Genomic DNA, 22116 nt, shown 5'->3' on the forward strand with positions numbered 1-22116 from the left:
GCAAATACAGTGGTTATTAGATGGGGTTAAACATCACTGCCTCATCTTTTTCTATTTTGCTGACACACACACCAAACCTACGGCGGACAATTGCTGCTCCAGGTCCCCATGACTCACTTACCTTTGTAGTTACTCGTAGAACTCCCATTTCTCTCTCTCTCCTCCTCCTCACCCCTTGTTGCTCCCCCTTTTTATCCTGTTCTCTGTCTCCCTCCAACCTTTTGGAGCTAATTTGGTTCTGACCCCGATTCTCTGGCTGGTTGGATTTGGCGCTGCCACAGCCAAAAGCTTCGGTCTGACTCCCCACCTTCAAAGACATTGTGCTTTCACGGTTTGAACGTTTAGTCGCAGAAGCTGCAAATAAGAGTAAAGGTTGTGTGTGTGTGTGTGTGTGTGTGTGTGTGTGTGTGTGTGTGTGCGCGCATAACCGTATGGTATCATGAGGAAGTGCAAGTTTCTGTCAAAGGCCTAGACAGTCTGTGTCATTGTGTCCTGGAAAGCTCTCTGAAAGCCCATTACTCTGCAGGTTTGTGTGAATTATTGGTTTTCACCATCTCCAGGAAGTCAGCCACCACTCCAGGGAAAGCAGCCGTGGCTTTGTTACTCTCTGACCGCATTTTGAAGCAGGCAAACCACACGCTGCTGGAAAGACCAACACACACTGAGCCCTTGCTTTGGACTTCCTGTAGTCTAGCAAATATATCAGAGTAACTTAAAACATTTTTCTTCTCACATCCAGTGGTTGAAGTTTCACACATTTTTGCGGAGAGGTCTCTGGCCCACTTACAATTCGGACTCAGTTTGAGGGAAAGTTCTCTTGACGGTGATGCTGTAGTAACAATCTAATGATCAACTTTCGCAAAATTTATATAACCTAAGCCATGCATGCTACAGCTGTTAACAAGTATAGACTAGGCTGAGGAGAATCTTTAATTCACCACAAACTAGTGGATATGAGGAAGTCCTTCGAGCTGTAAAATTAATTAAATGTAATAATTTCTTCACTTATTTGAAACGAGTTACTCCAGTAGAAGAAGTTTTGGAGAAACTTGCCAACAAAAACCAGAGATGAAGGCCTTCGGGGGCCAGACTGAAATGAAATGAGGTAGCAGGTGGAGGGCTTTATGGCTTATAGTTTGATAAGTACCAGATTGGAGAAGTATGCGTGTGTATGTTTAATGTGTGTGTGAATGCAAAACATTAATTTCTCTGTGAAAGCTGAAGCTGAGCAGCATAAAAGAGCAGATACACACTGCCTTTGCGTGTGAACCTTTTGTCGAGAGGTGCTGTACTGTCTCTGTGTGTCTCTATATGTACCACTATGTTTTTATACTGCAGAATTGAGTCTCTGCAGCATGGAGTGTGTGTTTTGTATTTCAAGTGTGTGTGGTTTTCTCAGTAATCAGCAGGCCTGCCGCTCTGAGTTCCCTGTTATTTCAATCCAGTCAGTGTTTGTTTGTGACTCTCTACAAGTACTTTGGAGAGTCTGGAGCAGCCAAGAGCTTCTTCTTCAGGTGAAGTGGAGAGAAAAGCTGCTGTAGAAGGCTGGGATTTTTAAATAGGCCTAAATAGAGCTGTTGTTCTAAAGATACAAACACAATGAATACAGCTTAATCTGATGTTTTTAAAGTTTTATAGTATTTATGATAACTGCTGTTAAAGAATACAATAAATAACTTCCATAAGACACCTGGTATCTTTCCTGGTGATCCTCTGCCATCTTCACTTTTTTGCTTATTTCAGGAGTGATTTGCCATCAGTCAGTCTTCAGCAATTAAAACAAATAATCATTTAGATTGAGATCAGATGATTAACTTTGGCAGTCAAGAGCTGGCCACTCTCTGGCCATTTGGGCTGCCTTTACTATCGAAACAAGATCCCTGTCCTGCTGTGTTTTCCTGAAATTTGGGGATTATGTATAAGAACAAACAGTTGTTACGTTGATATTGACATTCACTGTTTCTCACCAAACATATTGTGTCCGGAGGCCTAGCAAAAATGTAAAATGCCTTTTTCTTCTTCTAAAACGTTGGCAAAGCTGATTTCTTCAAGAATTTGAAAGAAGAAAAATATTGAAACCTACCTTATTTTCATTATAGGGCTGACTTTTTGAAAAAGTCACATTTAAAATGAATTTGCAATGCAACAGGTCGAGCTGATAGTGAGTTTTTAAGAGCACTGTCTTCTGGATCTTCAAGGTAAACTACTCCAGTCTGTTGCACTGTAAATTGAAGCGATGATGCGAAAATTGCATCAAGTGAGTTGAAAATATTAAACTTAAGCAACATTTTTGTGTGACGCTGTGTCGCAAAGCCTATCGGCGCTGTCATTCAGACTGACGTGATGTCGTTCACGCCACTGATTTCAGGACATTGAATAAAACAACAATGGAGAGGATAATAATCACTTATCCTGGCCGTTTGCGGACACTCGTACAATAATAAAATGAACGAGAAGGTCAGGCTATCTGGTAAGTTTTTAAATACGTCTCAGCACCGCACAGCATAGCTCTTATTGATCCGAACTCCATTCAGGGAACAAGCATTTTGAAGGTTGTTTGCTTGTCGTCTGGCCGACAGACCTGATGAAGCATGAATTCAGGTTTTTTACAAGATGGCATTATGATGTTATTTCTGCGTCCTTCTGATGCTTTTAGTGCAGTCAGACCACAGAGAAATGTTTTCGTTTTGGGTTCATACTGATGGTTATTTTTATTTGAGTATACACAGTTAAAAATGTGTTTCCCCGCGATCAAACTCACGCAAGTAATGCAACGGGAATATTTTCTTCGTGTTTGATCTGAACACAGCATTAGTGTGATTTCACAAAGTCATGGAATTAATGACGAGGCGTTTCAGGAGCTGTGTTTCCTATGGGAGAAAGGAGCACCTGTTCGGCATACTTTCAGGACCTTTTACATGAACACAAGAACCTATATAACACACAGCATAACAGGTCTCCTTTATAATAATGTATAGTAAGTGACACATTAACATATGCTTGTTAGTTATCTTGTTCTTGCCTTAGTGGAAGTTTTGGTACTTTACTGTGCAGGTTAAACCATCAAATGCTGATCAGTGGATTAGGTCCAGACTATCTGAGTTTTTGTTTGTGTGTGTGTGTGTGTGTGTGTGTGTGTGTGTGTGTGTGTGTGTGTGTGCGTGTGTAAAAAACAGGGACCAACACTTAAAAACATTACTAGTGGTCAGAAGCCACACAAGGTGACCTCAGGGTTTGAGGTTTTCATAAGTTCCTCATGCAGTGCTTTGGAAATACTGCATAATTAGTTCTCTGTTTTGAATGAATATTAAATATTTCTTCAGGCATACAGTAATGCATCAGTCAAACATTAAAAGGCACAGTCACTGTAGTGTCCTCCAAAAGTTACAAATGCACAGAAAGAACTCAATAAGTGATGATGTTTGATTATAATGAATTTATTTACTTCCAGCCTCAGCTGACAGCTTCTCCAAAAATGTAGTCGAGGACTGTGACAACACCTGTGTTGATAAAAGGTGTTGTTGTTTTTCATCTCCTTTCCCAGTCCATCTGTTTCTGTTTTTGTCTTCCTCTCTGTAAAGTTTCTCATCCCCGTCTCTTACTACTATCTGTTTTTCTGCCTCTTTCCCACTTTCATCCATTACAAAGTGACACAGAGTTTTGCAAATCCAAAGCTGACTCTGATACGCACATACACATGCATTAAACACACACAGGGCCTTAATGATGGAGAAATGTTAACGTTAGGAATCGGTTACCTGGTACGATGTGAGAGGAGGAGGCCTTCAGAAGCCTTTTAACAGCACCGTGAATATCTGCTCTGCCGTAAGGATGAAACACACGAACTGTCAGTAGAGATCAGGTAGCAGGGGAAACGTGTGCATACACATCCCTTACTAACAGTATTACCTGCCAAGGACTCTCTCAGTTTCATCATTATACACACACACACACATACACACTTACTTCCCAAAATGATTGACAACTCGGAGAGAAACACAGCTGTAGTCATCAAAGAGCATCTGCTCTGCTATGGATTTATGTCATGAGGAATCTTATGGGAAAACGTTGTGCACACACCTATCACATGCTAATGCTAACCTGCACAAACACACACACTTTTGCGAGATTATCTATGCGAACACTTGACTCACTCGTGACACATGCCAGTGCCCTGTGATTGGACTGTTAAGCTAATCTCCTGCCTTTGTTGCCGTCAGGACTCAACACAGGAAGGGAGAATCAGGTGAATCACTGAGCTGTAAACCGGATGTGCGCTTAGCTCCAGAACACTGTACATGAATCACATGTTACATCAGGCAAGACATGAATTTTACCTAACGTGCTCAACCTGTTTCCTGTCAGGGACATTTTTGAACCTTCGGTGAACATCATGACTTTCCCCCTGTATTGTCGCCTTTTATATTGTAATGAAGGCAATGTTCTATCAGGAAAATTTGCCTTATTTTTCCGAATTTTGTATTTCAGTTACCTAAATCCATTACCGACAGTTTCCAGGTCATGCTGTATTGACATGAAACTTAGCGATATTTAAAACAAATGTTCTCCAGACTTGTGCTGAAGTGGAGAATTGGAGTTACTTTGTCCATGTTTATCCTGCTACTGTTGGAGTTTACACTGACACCTTATTTTAGCCAGTTTGGAGTCAGACAGATTTTAGAAGATGCCAAATGAGGTTTTTTTTTCCCATAAAATTGGATCCTACATTTGGGTTGTAGGTGGAAGCAGACAAGCTGCCATATTTAGTGCCACAAGGTGCCATACTGCGGTGGCACCCCTCCTCTGCATTTAACACTGTCATCTATATAAAGGATTTCAATTTTGAGCTCTTCTGCAAAAAATAAAAATCTGTCGAAGAGATCCTGAAGAACCAGGCATTTGTTGAAGATATCATCGATGCCATTATGATGTTGTCATGGTTTGGGTTTTTAGTTTTGTGATTTCCTGTTTTTTCTTCAAAGTTTCTCCTCACGTGTAATATTTTACTCTCTTTGTCTGTTTCCCCACCATTTTTCTGTGTACACCTGTGTCTCATTACTTAATCACTCCCTGTGTATTTAAGCCTGTGTTGTTCCCTCGCTCTTTGTTGGTTCATCTGTTTCCCCACATCAATCCCACTTTCATCCTGCGTCTGTTTGTTCTCAATTTTCGTATAACTCTTTAGTTGTGTTGGATTCTTGAGGTTGCCTTTTTGTCGCTTGCTTTTCGGATTTTGGTTACCAGCTTTAAAGCTTGCTTTGTGTTCATTTACCAGCCTGCCTCTGTGTGTGTCTTTTGTGTCTTTGTGTCAGTTTTTGCTAAACCTGATAGATATAGTGGTTATTATCTACAAAACATCAACTTTTCAATGAAATTTGGTCCAACAGTAATGACCGCGCCGCTTTGGAGTGCAACACCAATCAGCCACTGGATTGGTCTGTACCCCTTCCCGCCCTAGCTGCTGATCGGCTATTTTTCTTTAATAGATTGCAGGAGCACTTGAGTGATTGAGCCATAAGAAGGAGTTTATCACTTGAAAGATGTTTCTTTTTCTTTTAGCAAAGAACTTTTTGGCTCTTTGAAGCATTTTAAGTGTATTTCTCTGAACACTGATACATAAAGGTTCTTCTGCTTCAATGAGATCAGAGTGATACACAGCTTTGATTGATGTTACCTCGACTTCACCTTGAGCAAGAAAGCAAAAGAATGTGAAAAATATGAAAACTGTGATTACAGTTCGGAAAAGAAGCTCCATTATTTGGAATTGTATAGTGGACAGTTGAGAGTCATGATACTGATTTATCTGCAGGATAGATGCAGGACTAACTAGGGGTGTGACAAGATCTCGTGCCACAAGTTCTCGCAATATTAAAACATGACAATATTATCGTTGAGGTGAAAAGCGATCTTGCAGTATCAGTACATAACAGACAGAACAGCAGCCAGCATGACGGAGTCTGATGTTGAACTTGAAATTTATACACTTGTAAATCATTTGTGTGGCAGCATTTTGGGTACCTGGTGGAAACAATAAACGGTGTTGGAGTAACAGACAAGACACGAACAAGAAAATAGTGCCGTACACTAATATAAACCGTGCCTGTAAATAAAACCCTGAAAGGCCAGACTACGCTGACAAATGCCTTTGCATCTCAACTTCCACAGACTAAAAAAACGTTGTGCTATTTATTTTATTTCACAAGTTAAAACATTTCAAAATGGACCTGCATTGTTTTAAAATCTGTGACTTTTGATGGAATAAAAGACTATTTTTCCAGTCACATATTTCGTCATTTAAGTTTTCTTAAAAATAGTGTTAGAATATTGTCTCATCTCGTGAACCCAATATCGTGTATCGTCTCATGAGCTGAGTGTATCACGACACCTCTAGGACTAACGCATGGTATCAGAACAAACCATCTCATTTTAAAAGATTCAGCAGATCAAAAGCTGCAATGTAAATTGAGTCTGACTCATCCTTTTAGTGTCTTTAGTGAAGGCCATCCATCGTGTAGCAGAAACCTTCATTAACACCGCTGACTGTGGTGCTTGTAAACCAAACACCTTAAGCTATCACTACATTAGTAGCAGTCATGTAAATACCGTTGAACGAATCATCATTTGGATTAATTACGTTTAGAAGTAAATTGGCTTATGTCACCACAGCCAGTGGCAGAGCTGACCCCTGACAGTGTTAACTGTGGTCCTTGTCACCATCAGGACCGTGCCTCTGTGACTCATTTGTGCATCTGTGTCTCTCAGTCCTGCTAATGAGCTAATGAGACTCTCCCTCTCTGTGTATCCAAGTGCTTTAGGCGAGACTGTCCAGCTGTGTAACCCAACAATACAGATGAATGTTTTACACACATACAGTCGCACACATACTCCCCAAGACAGCTCTTAACCAGCTGATTTGTCAGGGGCCTGGCCAGGCATACAGGCTAAATGTTCCCAAGTCGCGCCTGTCAAATCCCTCCTGATGCTAACACAGAGACAGAGAGGGGGCAGAATGATTACATCAAAGCTGTGTTGTTTTCAGACCCCAGAGTCTGACTGTCAGATTTTCTCACTGGCCGCACCTCATCCACATTTTATGGCTTATGTCCAAAGGCGTTTGTGATTCGTTTTTGTTCTCCTCCCTCAATATCAATTTCTCTCATTTGCCCACTTGTATCACTGTCTCCCGTCCTGCTCTTTCAAGTCACTCGCCCGCTTTAGGCTTTGATAAAAATCGCTTCATTTTCTTGTGAGGCTTTTGTCTCTCTGCTTTTATTTTCAAGGCTGCAAATGGAGACATGGTGGTTTTCTTTTCTAAGAAGCCACACATTTAAAGACAAAATCTTAAAGAATTCTTCAGTCTGAATGCTATTTTTCCCATTTCTTAGTGACCACACAGTCACTCTGCAGATAATTTTTGCACATTATCTGCCTGCAAATGCAGCCCCACCAAGCCGCTGAGCTGCATTGTTTTGTTCCTACTTGGTAGCAGCAAGGGCTACCACGGCAACCCACGACAAATGTGTGTCTGTGTTGAGCTACATACTGAGTCTCTGTGGTTTAGAGGGTAGCTGTACTTCTATTTACCTGTCTCTACTGCTTTGGGCATCCACCACATATCCACCCATGTAACGGTCCTGTTCATCACAGCCTCCCAGGCTGCCCATCTCCCTTGTTGCTGTTGCCTCACAGCTCTGATTTTGTAGCTTTTCTCTTCCAACTTCCGAGATCACAATGTCTGTGTGTGTTTCATTTTCTGTGGCTTTGGACCACATCTTTACCATCGCTGCCTGGCTGCAGGAATCCAACAATCTCCTGGTGTTTCAGCCGGTTGACTGGCTTGTCTACTGTCTGCATCGTGTTCCACTTACGACTAGCACTAGAACTTGGGCCTTGGTGTTGTGGACAGAAGGGTGAAGTGTGTCTGAGTTCAAACACAAGCCTCATCTTATACTGTTTGTATCCCAAACTGATGGATTTCATTGGAAGCTTCAGGGTGTTTTTCCCAAGGCTCAGCCATTTATGGATCTATTTGTTGGCTTTTGAGGCCATCTTCAGAGCTGTTGCTGTGCTGATGTCACATAATTTCAGGGGCCACATCAGATATCGGTACATGTTGACCTGGTAACACCAGACCATGAATTTCCCAGATAGGAAGCTTTGGTCGAATAAACTTATGTCACCGGTCTGACTATCATCAATACATTTCCACTGTTGACCATAGGGTCTGATTTAGCGTGTTGCCTGTAAGATGATATTTTTTAGGTCCACATTTGGAGAAATATGCTTATTCACCTTCTGTCAAAGAGTTAGATGAGAGGATCTTTAACTCTCCTATCTGTTAGTCAACAGCTTGTAGCCATCTAGCTTAGCTTGGAGCAAAGACCAGAAAATGGGCAAAACAGCTTGCCTGGCTCTGTCCAATGCGAAGAAAATCCACCTATCAGCACATTTAAGGTGCACTAATTAACACTTTAATCTGTTTGTTTAATCAATACAACAACTACAGAAGTGTAAGAACAACAATTTGCTCTTTTACAAATGATTGGCTCCCAGCCAATAAATCAATGTTAATGTTAGTTGACACTGGAATATGTGATCATTCCTCTCCCTCCCCGGATCGGACTGCTCAGTTGATCAGCCAATCATACTGTATGCTTGACTAATATAATGTTGAAGCCTACAAGTAAGAAATGCATACTTGGTGACAGGACGGTGACATACAGGATGACATTTACTCAGGGCTGTTAAGACAAGATGAAAACAACGATTAAAATCATTAATTGATGCTTCCCTCAATACCAGATATTTGTTTTGATTGAGTTTGTTATACTTCACACCTTTGATGATTGTGATTAGTTACATTATATAGTTATATAAAGTCCTGAAAGGTAATGATCGCAGAAAAAACCGGCACTTACACAACTACCATTTGCCCTCGGCAGGTGCCCCATCTGCACATACAAACAGAGAGAGAGAGAGAGAGGAGTGCCAAGGCTTCCCTGATTAATTAATCAGAAACTACAGAGTGAATTATTAACCAGGCTTAGTATGTTGTGTTCACATATTATGCAATATACATGTTTTACGCTTTTAATTATGACAAAGAGATGTTGCAGAGGTCTTGTATGAGCATTCCTGAATTGCCTGTGATGTTTTATGCATGGCCCGGACCCGCGCTGTGGTGCCTTGTTTAAAGGCGGCACTGAGAGAACAGTCCGTTCAGCCTCTCTGTGGTCCAGTGTGGGCTGACTTGGTGGAAAGCGTTGACCTTGTTTAGTTGCCAGCGTGTACCAATGCTGTCCACTCTCATTAAATTCAAGTGTACCACAGGATCAAATCAGCACTCAGGTTGATGTTCCTGTTTAGTGTGGAGACTGGGGAGATTCTGTTTTTTTATATTTGCTTCATATGTGAAGCTAATAAACCTTTTGTTTTCCTTGAAACACCCAACGGCCAGAGATACATACACAGAATGTTTGCTTGCAGTCTGCTTGTTATAAGTGTTGAATTGCCAATACAGCAGCTCATTATGCAACCAGCTTTTTTAGCCTGGGACTTCCATTACATGGCATCCCTGAACCACTCCTGTCTCTCGCTCTCTGTAAAGAAATAAAACCAGACACCCACAACAGGAATATGTATCACTGTAAACATACTTTAATTTTAGAATTTCAAGCAGGATCGAAGTCTCTGTCAAAAGCATTGATTTTCTGTTGGAAGAAAAAAGAAAGTGGTTGCTACCGTGGGGTGCAGATACTTTTACTTCTGAAAGTGTTTTTTGTTGCCAGGCAACATTTAGTTCTTCAGATGTGCTATTTGGTGTGGTTTTTTTTCCTCCCCAAGAATTCAATGGTGTGAAGCTGGCAGCAAATTCACTGAGCAGTTGTGGAGACCCTGATGCTTATATGACTACTTTACGCTTCTCTTCCGTTTACGGCTCCCGTTTCCTGCTTATCTGTACTCTCTGGGAAGTGACATTTAGCTGTGGCATGCGTATTTACTGTATTTATGTATGTGTGGGTGTGCATGTATACAAACTGTACATACAGTCTCTCTTTCTGCCATTACATGAGCATTTATGATCCCATAGAGGTACATTTCATGCACGTAACGGCAAGGCAAACATACGTTGCAGATAAGCGTGAATGTAGAAATGTCTTATCTTGCAGAGCCTTGCTCATGCGCAGGTACAGGGAGGGGGAGGAAACTAGGAAAGAGCAGTGTTGATATAGCTGGATGTAGCAGACAGATGTAAGAGGACAGAATCAGCCTTGTACCCGCATCAGTGTGCCACAGTAGTTTCTGCTCTGCCCTCTCGTTCCTCTCTGCAAACAAGAGACAGCACCTGGCCTCTTCAGCCCTCCTCTCTGTCACCACGAGAGGATGAATGTGTCATGATGTCCATTAGTGTTATTACTGCTCTGACATCCATGAAAGCAGTCGGGGTGTCCCTTATTGTGTTGACATAGCATGAAACCCACGCTGGCATGCACAGCCTAATCTGACACATCAGATTTACGTGGCCCGGCCGTGTCTACCCTGCATGCAGCAGAGTTTAGTTATCCACTCATACTGCCCTAAACTTACACACTTATCCACTACAAGGAGGGACAGTGAACCTCTTATCTACCCCCCCATTTTAAAAGTTCTCTCTGACCACTCTACGTGCATATCTTATACCAACTTTTTGGTAGGTTCAGAGAATATACTGTACCATAAGTATGCAGCCAAAGGCGGCTGATGTGCCTCTGTAAATTGAATTTTTGGAGATATTGAAATTCTTTCTCACCACCTTTCCACAGCTTTATTTGGATACCCAGTCATCCTAGTTACTGATTCAGCATGAGGGTACAACAACGCACGTAAAAGTTTAATGAATAGTGTTAGATGAACTTACATTTTGTCAAGTTCAGGTGTGTCAGTGCTCACAAAACTTTTCGTGACACAGGAGTCTGCTTACAAAATTCAGAGAGTTGTGGATTATTTTTCTTTTCGGAAAATAAACTCTTGACTCACACCTATCACCTGGTAGGGCCGGAATTCTTGGCCATTACTGCAGAGACCTGGGTTTCATCCCAGTTGTCGGCAGATTTTGGCTGTATTCACTGATGGGAAGCCAGTGAGGGATCATTTCCTTGTTGGGAGTAAAAAAATCAATCTTTGCACTTGTCTGTAAAGCCACCTACACCAGACGCATGGCAACTTTTCTCTTAGTTGTTATTAGTTATAATGACAAATGTATGTTTTTTTAAATTTTTTTATTAATGAAAGCAAAACTAATGAGCTCTGAATGTAATGTTGCAGACACTGTACACTGTAATTCCTACCTACCAATGACCAATATTTTTCATAGTGCTTGTTGTTGTGTTTTATCTCTTTTATATCTGTTATGGATATTATTGTCTGCCTTACTGCCAGCCAATTTTCAAATTAGAGGTAGAGCAATCTTTAATTTCGTCATTTTTTCAAAAGCATTTCTGGTAGTACAAGTGTAAATGTCACTGCCCCTGGGTAAGCGGCTTGTTGAAAACAAATGTGAGAAATCCCTTTGGGCTTCATATATTAACAATTAACAAACTAGCAATAATTTCATTGCACCCTTGATTAATGAATTTGAACCAACAACAGCCTTGGGTACCAGTGCTTTAATTGTGGCTTATGTTTTAACATCATGTTTACTACATGCAGTATATATTAAATTGTGTCCCTTCATTTGTCTTTTTCCAATTGGTGCTTGTTCTGCAGTCATTTAGCCCTATTCAGAGTTCATTCTTGTCAAAAGAATCACATTTGTTTTTTTAAATCAATTAAATTCACTTGGGTGCTGGGATTTTAGAAAAGAGGAAGCAGTAGTTTCAAAAAAAGAAAAACCTTGGCCTCCTGCAGTAGCTGTTTGTTCCAGTCCCAAGCACCAGAGAGTAAAACGGAACATTGCCCAGCCTTTGTTCTGAGCCTGGCTGGACACCGATTAGCCATGCTAACACCGGCCATGTGGCTTTGTGCCTCTGCTTCCAGAGTCGCTCAGCGAGGGAAAACTAAAAGCTCAAATGGATGATTTTTTTTTGTCCAACATCAGCAACCAAATGACAAAATAAACACAAATATTGAGGTGTGTAAATCCTCGAGAACGCATGTTTTTTGTGTGGAGCATCGCTCGTCAAGGGATACACAGGATTTGGAGGCCCAGTCATTTGCAGCAAGTGTTGGTTTTAACTGCAAACATGCCATATGAAGACAAATCACAGGGCACACCTATGCAGGATTTGATCGTAGCACAGTAACAAGACATAATCATTCACAGGTCTTAAAGTCACAATTTGCAACTTGTTGCCTCGAGGCAGCATGTGTTTGTAAGACCCACCATCCTCCCTCTGCGCTGGACAACCTACACCTCCATAAATGTCATTCTTGATGAAGTAACTTGAAACATCATTTGGCCTGAGGCTGAGAGAAGCAGCATATATATGGCCATTGAAGAAATTGTCTGTCTACTTAATATAATTGATATACTGTATATTACTTTGCCGGTCTTTAGTTATGTCATGGTTTCTGCCATCATTAATGGTTCTACATGTGACTGCTACAGTTCTTACTTTGATGTCTGCAACCCAGTTTATTCATCATGCCCATAATCAGTATTGTACAACCATAAAAAAGTAAATATAAAGCAAATTAGAGTTGTTGAACATTGCAAAGAGATAGAATTAAAAGAACAAGTGTTTTTTTTCCCACCAAGTTCGATCTTATCGTCGTAGTTTTTAGTAATTATTCCTACCAGTTGAAAATACAATTGTACTTACCAAGTTAAAACAGAATTGTAAAACTACTACCCAGACAGCCTGTTATAAACATCCATCATAGTGCAGACCTTCCGCTCTGACCATTTGTGTTTGTGCACACAATGTTTGTGATTATTTTTCACATTTCAGGTTTGTTCACTTTCACTTTTACCTCATAAAACAGGTTTATATGATTTGGCTTCACTGCTGGTTTACAGCCAGTTTGATTGCTCGTGTTTCTTATAGCACTGTCGCTATGTCCCTGGGTCTCAGCAATGACTTTTGTGAGTACAGTGTTAGAACAGCGGATAGAAACAATGGCTGAAACTACATCTATGAGACACAGGTTGCAATAAATCAGAATTATAAGAACTACAATAGCAGAATTTTTGGCCACTTAGGGACAGTGCTGTGAACACAACGCTGACATATTGTCACCTTTGAAGTGAATATGGCAAACTTTTCGACAAACAATCGAGCAAACACTTTTAGCATTTATTCACAATATTTACTGTCTTTATTGCTCAGTCTCCACCAACTCCTGAGGGAAAAATGTTGCTCCCTTGTGTTCACCAGCTTGTCACTGTTTCTTAACGTAACATATGGTTGCTTTTTAGTGCTTTTTTTCCCTCTAAACAGCTGCCTGTTGCATCTGGAAATCTGGAAAGGTGTTAGCTGGAAAACTAAAACAGTTAGCTTAAAGAGGCTATAAAGCTCCATCTAGCTGAGGGGAACTACAGATTGGGTGCCAGTTCTTTCCAACCCGATCACATTACACATTACATAAAGTCATGCGATCCATTGCTGAAAAATCAATATTGATTGTAGCTGCTTTAATACATCCCATTGATTTACTTTAGTGTGATAAAAAGTTGCATGTTGCAGCTTTAACCTCAGCTTTTCCAAACACCATTTTAGCCAGAACTGACTTGTTCTTCTCTCTCCTTCCGCGCTCTGTTTGTCTCTCTCCCTCTCTCTGTCTGCAGGATGCCAAGTTTGTGGAGGAGAGGAGGAAGCAGCTGCAGGGCTACCTTCGCATGGTGATGAACAAACTGATCCAGACACTGCCGGAGTTCACAGCCCGCCCCACCAAAGAGACCCTGCTGTCTCTGCTGCCTTTCTGTCTGTAAGTGGACACATGACACATACAGGCGTGTTCGATACAGCACTTAAGCCTTTGTGTGTCGATGCATGCGTGGGTGTGAGAGACTCAGGCAGAAGATGCCAACACATGTGTGCAGGTGCAGGACTCCTGTCTGTGAAAGAATGATGAGATTTGAGTGGAGGAGTCCAAAGAGGAAAAGTCAGGGAACATGAGGAGAGAAATCAGGAAATTGTTCTTGATAGCATCAGATGGCGTTTTTTCGCTGTTTTTTTTTTGCTCTTTATTTACCTCTTTAAAAAAATGTAGAGCTGCGTTTTACCATTGCAGAAATCCCTTTGTATGCTCACATAACATCTAAACTGTCGGCCAGTTTTTGGCAGTAGTTTGTATTCATTATACTAATTAAATCAACAAGATTTACAGAAAGTATCAGCTGCCAGGGCTGTTGTGGTAGTGGTTGTTACAGGATACAAAAAGAGAGGATTAATGTCACTGGAAATCCAAATCCCTTGTAAACAAACTTCACTGTCTCCCTGCGTTTTACACTTATACACATATTCACACATACAGCGTATATGTTCTCTCACATAAACACATTCACACAGTCTCAGACTAGCAAGTGTGAAAGTGCATGATGCCTCAGCTACCCACCTACCAACCAGGCTACATCTGAAAATGAGATATTCCAGTCATTTCCTGTCAATACTCACATCAGTTTCCACTTACTGCGATCATCAGCGAACGTGACCCGTCGCGCTGTCTGACTGGAATGTCATTTCCTCTCTGGAGACATCTGAGTCATCGTGCTAAGGCAACAACAACAACCTAAATGACATAAACACAGGCCCTTCACTTTGTGGTCTCGTTTAAAGCCACTGTGTGTAGATTTTTTATGTGATCGGAGCATTTTTCACTGCACTGTGTGATGTTATTTTATAATGAATTCCCAGGACAAACTTCAAGATCTAAATAATTACACAAGATCATTTGGTAACCATGGTAACATGTTTGCACATCAGCATGGGATTGCAGAGATTTTCCCAGATACATCAGGAGGCAGAGAATTTAAACAGAGGTGTGCTGTTCTTCTGTCCCACTCCATGTATACCGTATACTATATCCTATTTCTACCTATTCTACATTAATTATGGCATATGAGGTCCAGTTGCAGTCTTAACTAATTATGCTTGTAATCAATAATTCCTTCATGAGTTAATGAGAGATCAGTTAACTCATTAGCTGCCTTAAAGTGCAGCATGACCTGCTGTCAGCAGTGACGAGAGAAGTACTACTTAAGTAGATACAGCAATACAACAGTGAATAAATGAGTACTAGCCTGAAAATATACTCCAAACTAACAAAAGTAAAAGTACTAATCATGCAAAATGACCTATATCTCAATCACACGTATTATATTATAAATTATAACTGTGGATGCATTAACATGTACAGTAAGCATACTTTCTGCAGCTGGTAAAGCTGGGGCTAATTGTTACTACTTTATAGACTGCTGCATAACAATTTTACATCATAATCTATTAGCTGATTTAAATTTTGTTGTGATAATTAGAATTGCAAAGTAACTGTGACCTAAGTTGTCAGATAAATGCATTGGAGTTAAAAGGAAATTAAATGTAATGGAGTTTGTAGCATAAAATGGTAGTACAGTACAAGTACCTCAGAATTGTACTTAATCTCAGTAGTAGATAGGGTAGAGCAGTGCTCGGCTAAAATGAATATCCTATGTAGATAATTCACTTTTTACAAGTGCATGTTTCATCGGAGTAAATTGTGTCAGTATCTGTACTTGTGTTGTGATAAAGGAAATCCTCATTGGGTAGCTAACTGAAGTCCATTCGTTCAAGTTTATAAAAAACCTATTCTATAAATAGTTCTTACTTGTGTGATCAAAAACATTGATCTGAATATCAATTCGGAGGCTGTGCTGTAAATAGTTTTCTGATGAACAGAAAATATAGCAACCTCTGATCAACCCATATCAATTTCAGGCTTAAAATAACAACTTCCTGTTAGTTCCACACACTTCAGCTTTAAGCCCCGCCCATTCTGAGTACAGATACAGATAATGGTGTACTCCCTCATTCTGAGTAAATGTAATTACCATCACTGGCCGTCAGACACAGGAATTAAAACTCCCTGCAGGTTCGTGTAGCACTGATGGTGCAGGATGGTAGCACCAAAACTGTCCAATGAATGAATCGTCTGTCCAACTATATGACGTTTGGTTCTTTTGTAATAAGTCAGTTTGAACATGAAACCAGACGTTAATGCCAAAAAAAGTATCTTTCTGTTTCTTAGACCAGACCAACTACAGACATGAAATCAACCTAAGATGGGAACATATCGCCTTTCATTATGGCTCTGGTTTCCCAATGATCATTGGATTTTTTGTAACATCACTGGAATAGAGACATGTATTCTATACAAAGACAGTCTGGGATTATCAGGGAACTTTAGAAATGCTGTTTTTGACAGATTGGCAAATGTGTGGCCAGTTGTCCGTGATTAGAACAACAGTCGTGGAGACGTTTAAAAACCCTGCACACCCACACTGTGTTTTTATTTTCTGGCTGATTAGACCATTGCTCATGTTGAGGGAAGGTGGAACTTTGCTGAGGTTGACTTGAATAATTGAATAGGAAATAGCCTTTTTAAAAAAAAAACGGATTTTCAAGTGGCACCAAACCAGGGAAGCATCAGTGCAATTATTAAAAAAAATAAATATATATATATATAGATAGATATTTTCCATATCGTACATAAGAATAGAACAATTAAATTTGAGAGGTAAGTCTCTGAAGGCAGCAGACAACATTGACCCAATGAAAACCTCCAAAGCACAGACTGCTCATTATTTAGTCTGCTCTGAGAGGCTTAATAATCCTATCTGTCTTTCTCATATCTCAGAGCTGAAATAGAAACATTTCAATTGCACGTCTTTGAATGGCATGAAATATTGCCGTGCAGCAAAGTCTGTTTGAAACTTCTTGACATCACTTTCCTCTGTTCCTCCAGCACTGAATAATGTTACAATTACTTTGTGTTTTGGGGAGTCTGAATCCTGCTTATGTACCAATTACTTCTGAGTTTTATCCAAGGAACACAGCAGGTTAACCGTCGGTACACAGCAAACAAAAGGAGATGCTGGCCAAACTCTTTTCTTTCACAAAAGCTGATGTTATGTGCCAGAACTCCTCAGGAAAGGGTTAGCACTGAAGGGGAGATGATGCAACAGAGAAACAACCACAGCAACCTGCGGAGAAAGTTGATCCGTACATCAAGTTAACAAGTTTGCACAGCAACATCTTGAGCATAACATGTTGCACAGAGCCTGCAAACCTGTCAGAGTTTGATGAAACTTTATGGTGACGGCTGACAGGGAGTTGAAAGTAAATGACTTTTACTTGCATACGCAGGTCTGTCTCGGCCTGCTGTGATCTGTGCTGACACTGGAATTCTCACCACCATGAGTCGATGGAATTGCAGCCGACATTGGATCAACACCGATCAGCATACCATAATAAACCTGTCTCATGTGTGTGTTAAGGCATACAGTACTCTCTAGTTTCTAGCCGGTGTTGTCATGATGTTTAATGGGTTAACATGATGTTACTGTCTAATCCAGATTCCGTAACTGCCTGCTCAGTTGGCGTGATCAAACCTGCGCTGGTCTAACATCTTCAGTGAGGGTTGAAAGCCTGATTAGTCTGCTCATTAAGTTGATGAGGGGGGAGGGAACGTACGTGGAGAGGATGCTGAAGTAAGCAAGAATACTGTTTGGCCCTAAATGGAAACCATACGTTACTTGATCACGTAACAACCGTGACTGATCCAGTTAGTAAAAAATTGAACATTGAGGGCGCAGAAATTAACGGCTAATGTGGTAAATTCAGCATATTGTTCATATCCACAGCTCATTTCCACCGTATAAATAGACATTAATGGACTAAACATCATATGTTCTTTCTCAGAATGTTCACTTTTACCGTGAACATTACCAATTTAATCTGTGCCCACAGATAAGGTAGTATTGCTAGCTAATTATCCTCTGGATCTCCATGATGTCACCATATTTTGTTGCTGGCAGATTTGTGACACAATGGCAAAGCCCTCATGAGGGTGGTGAGACTCAAACAAGAGATGACAGATGTTCTGGTGCATTGAGAGAATTCGAGGCCAGCGTAGATAGAAAATGACAGGAAGCAGTTTACTAAGAAAGATGAAGTGAAGGAGACGGCAGAGAATAGAGGGAGAGAAAGCCTGTCTGAGGAGGAGACAAAAGAAAGAGGGGGATGACAAATTGGGTTTCAGCACTCAAGATCTCCCGCTGGGGTGCTCGGTGCTCAAACACCAGATGGATCTCAAAACCCCTTAATGATGCTGCACTGACCTATTCGCCTGATGAAAATAGGATGTAGTAACTGGCAGTGTCATGAATTATTATGTAATTTTCAGTGACAAATATCCTGTTACAAAGTCAGAGAAAAATGTCAGCTTGAAGTTGAGTCATTCAAAAAAAAAAAGGTTCCCACTGCTTTGACTTACTTACGCAGTAGTTTGACAAAGGCGCTGACACCAGACGTTGGTATTTGATCGCACTGATCCCTTACAGACAAGATCAAAGATAAAGTGGATGACTTCTTGTGTTTTCAGAGGATCAAATAGCTGCTCCCAGGAGAAATACGAGTGTTCAGTATAGTAGTGTATAATTGTTGGGATTGATTTGTAAAACTGTGGTTTTTGAGTATTTTTTGTAATTGTTATCAGCGATGCTAGCGGAATTGCTGATAACGACGGCTGTGTCAGTCAGTAGATCCAAAACTATCGGATTGCCAAGAAATTTGGCATCGATTTTCATGGTGTCCAGGGGATCAATGCGAATGACCTCAATGACTACCTGGCCTTTCAGCACCACCATCAAGTCAAAATATTAACTTATTCAGCAAAATATCTCAACCTCTAATTCAACAGCTCTTTATATGCCCTTCAAAATGGATTTGAATTATGTTGATGATCCCTTGTCAATTTTTTGGGTGAAAGCTCAGTACCTGCAAAACTAATGATCTCATCATCAGCCTAAATAAAGACTCTGAACATGGTCAATATAATGCCTGTTAAAGATCAGCATGCAGGCCTGTAATACTAACTAACTAATTAAATAAATAAATAATTTAAATACTAAAATAAACATTCAAATGAAAATTTAGGCATCAGTCTCATTTATATGCATTTGGCAGATATAATGCAGATTCTGTAAATCCTGTAAGTTTCCAGGAGTCTCTTGATGTAGGGGTGCCCCACTGTTTTCCATTTATTATCATTTTCTGTTGGTTTAAATTGCTGAGGTCAACTTAGGATGTCAAACTTGAATCTGAGAGTTTAAAAAAGAAGTTCTTCACAGATCTAGTCTCTTTTCACTTTAAATGTTAAGTGCATTCGCTCAAGGGTTTGGAATCCATAGTGAGGTGAGAAGCGTCTTTCTCGTAACTAATTCACTAGACAAACCTGTTGGTTAGCAGCTAGTTTGACGATGTTTGTGCTCGATGGCTAACACACTGATACGTACAGGTCGCTTTGTGCCTCTTCACACTCTCTTCACTTCTTTGGACCTTGCTACAATTTTCCTCACTTATCTAGAATAGCAGGAAAGAGCATGGTCAAAACTCTCCCTAGATTTGCCACCACTTAGTATGCAGCCGGGCTGCAACACTTGAATGGTTTACACAGAACACAAAGTACACACACGCTCAGTCTGGGTTATGGCCTTACTGACCTGTCACCTCAGAAAAAAGCATTGCTTTGTCTCACTGTCAAGAGCAGTTTGAGGCCACATGATGTCAGAATGACCTGAGACAATTCATTTGTGCCTACCTGTACACATGCATGTTGGCTTTTAACCAACATAGTGAGGACATTTTTGCAAAGTGTGGACATTTTGGTCATTCCTCAAAAAAGGATAAGTCTTGCTTTTTATAGTTAGGCTAGAAATAGGTTTAAGATAGGGTTAGGTGATTAGATGTGTTGTAAGGTGAAGGTAAGGTGCTCAAGAATGCATTATGTCAATGAGGGTCCTCACAAGTATAGAGGTCCGTGTATGGTAGGTTGTGAGAGAGAGAGAATGGAATCGAGATATGATCAGACTGTTCTGTTCGCTGTCCCAGGCATTTTGCTGTCAGACAATCAATTTAATGCGTGCTTGTTTTTCTGTACCCGTTTACTCTAATTATCCTACTTTGCAGTCACATTATTAATATTCCAACAGTGCCTGGGAAAGTTATTATGCTGCACAAGTCAATATCATGTCCAAATGGGGGACAAGCACATGCTGAGAGTCAGAGAAAAAAAATCTATAAGCCTAATTAATTTAGCACATTTAGCTACTTTAGCCAGATTGATATGAATAAATGAGATGGCATGCAGTCTCAGCTCTGCATGCTGCTCCCAATTTAGTGTGATTTTTGCTGATTTTACTCCCCAACGCATCGCTGTTTGGCTAAGCTCGGTCAAATTCCAAATTGTGTGACTGGACTTGATTGAGCTTGCCTGGTGCTGTGGAGATATGGGACTAAGTGGTACTTGAGCCACCACTAAATGTACATTTTGTGCCAAAGGGAAAAAGGAATAACGCTCGAAATATTAACAAAGTTCAGGCTGTTCTCAGATTGGCCGGTCACGCCGTCCCCTCTGCGCTGTTTGATCTTGATGGTTACGACAGGGACGCTTAGCAGCCATACATTTTTCATACCTAAGTTTGAATCTCAACTTGTGCTTACAGGGCCACGCTGCAACTGTCTATTCCGTGTCTCGGCCTACTTTAACACGACAGAGCCTCTCAGCTCTCGTACTGTGCTGCTTTTTTAGGCCCTGCTGCCTCACATACAAGCATATGGCTCACAGTGACAATTTCAGCAACAGCACCTCACCACGAGTGCATTTATTTTTAGCACGTGTTGTCCGAATGGGAATCAAACTCCTAACACAGGACCACCAAGATGTCCCAGATAACCTTAATCACAGCTCTGTAGCAGCTGGGGTGTGTAATTAAAGAGGCCAGTTGGACATCAACAGAGAAATGCCCTCTGCCTTTTCGCTGTTTTGAATATCTATTGAAAATCCCTTCGTCGAAGAAGCACTTGAACTCACCACTCCTATTACAGAATCACTGGAGCATCACAGGCAGCAGGTGAGAGGTCACTGTCTTGGGGATGAAATGCTTCAGAAGTCTCCGATGAGAAAGCATTTAACTCCAGGCGTTCGGTCTCTGCTTTTCATTTCCTGCCTTTGACAAGTGCCTCTCATTCATCCTCATCGCTATCAGATAAGACGAGGGATCAGGGGTTCATGTGTAGTGAAGACGGTAGGCAGGGTAACTAAGGCGATGATGTCATCAAGTGGCTGAGCTTATTTCCTCTCGGGTAATAAGGAGCCTTAACATCATCATAAGATCTGAAATTACTATAATTTGGTTCCTGCTGTCACAAATAATGGCTTCCGGTGGCGAGGGCAGAAGCGATTAGGTTTTTAGATGATGAAAAAAACAAAACATAACAACAGCTAAACTGGAAGATTAATCCCTTATGACTACATTAAAGTGAAATAGTTGCCTGTCACGATGTGGACTATACTCAGTCATGATACTCATCATTTAAAGAGTTTGACGGTGGTGTCTTGTTTTAGCCTTTCCAAAACCTAAAAGAAAAGAAATTAAGAGAAAAGCAACAGAATGAATGAAACAATCTTCTCCAACATAAGCTACAAACATTGGCCTGCAAACTAACTCACTACACACTAGGACTGTACTGAATAGTTTGATGCTTCAGTTTCATTCATAACTTTGGCATTCACTTCTAAATCAACATTTAAATGCTGCCCAGTTTATTTGTTTTATTATTTCTTTTCACATGCTAATTCATTCTGTTTAAACCTGGTATTTCTGCACAGTTGCAGATAAATCCAAAGATTTCCAATAACCCCAGAGTGTTGTGAAGCCAAGAGCCAGAATTTATTGAAAAAAAGAAAGATGTAATCAATTCCTGAATGCACAACATCTGATGAAATATTCTGTTTCAATCCATCTCTGTTTGTGTTTAGCCTCTCAAAAACAGCATTTTCTTTGCAGTCAAAAGAAGAGTTCGCTCTCCTGCCTGCAGCACACAAAGGGAGGCACACACTCGTACTAAAGGGGGGCGGGGCTAGCAGCATGTGTATCTC

General features: G+C 40.7%; 1 protein-coding gene across 2 annotated transcripts in view; it reads left to right on the forward strand.

Annotated features, from left to right (window-relative positions):
- The window catches only part of snx29 (sorting nexin 29), a 148204-nt gene that overhangs the window by 120851 nt on the left and 5237 nt on the right, over positions 1–22116 (forward strand). For both annotated transcript variants that reach the window (XM_073490286.1, XM_073490287.1), the window contains one exon: positions 13766–13905. In XM_073490286.1, coding sequence (XP_073346387.1) covers positions 13766–13905 — 140 coding nt within the window. The remainder of the gene's footprint in view (positions 1–13765; positions 13906–22116) is intronic.

This window comes from Pagrus major, chromosome 20 (genome assembly GCF_040436345.1).
Source record: "Pagrus major chromosome 20, Pma_NU_1.0".
In the NCBI taxonomy this organism is placed as follows: domain Eukaryota; kingdom Metazoa; phylum Chordata; class Actinopteri; order Spariformes; family Sparidae; genus Pagrus; species Pagrus major.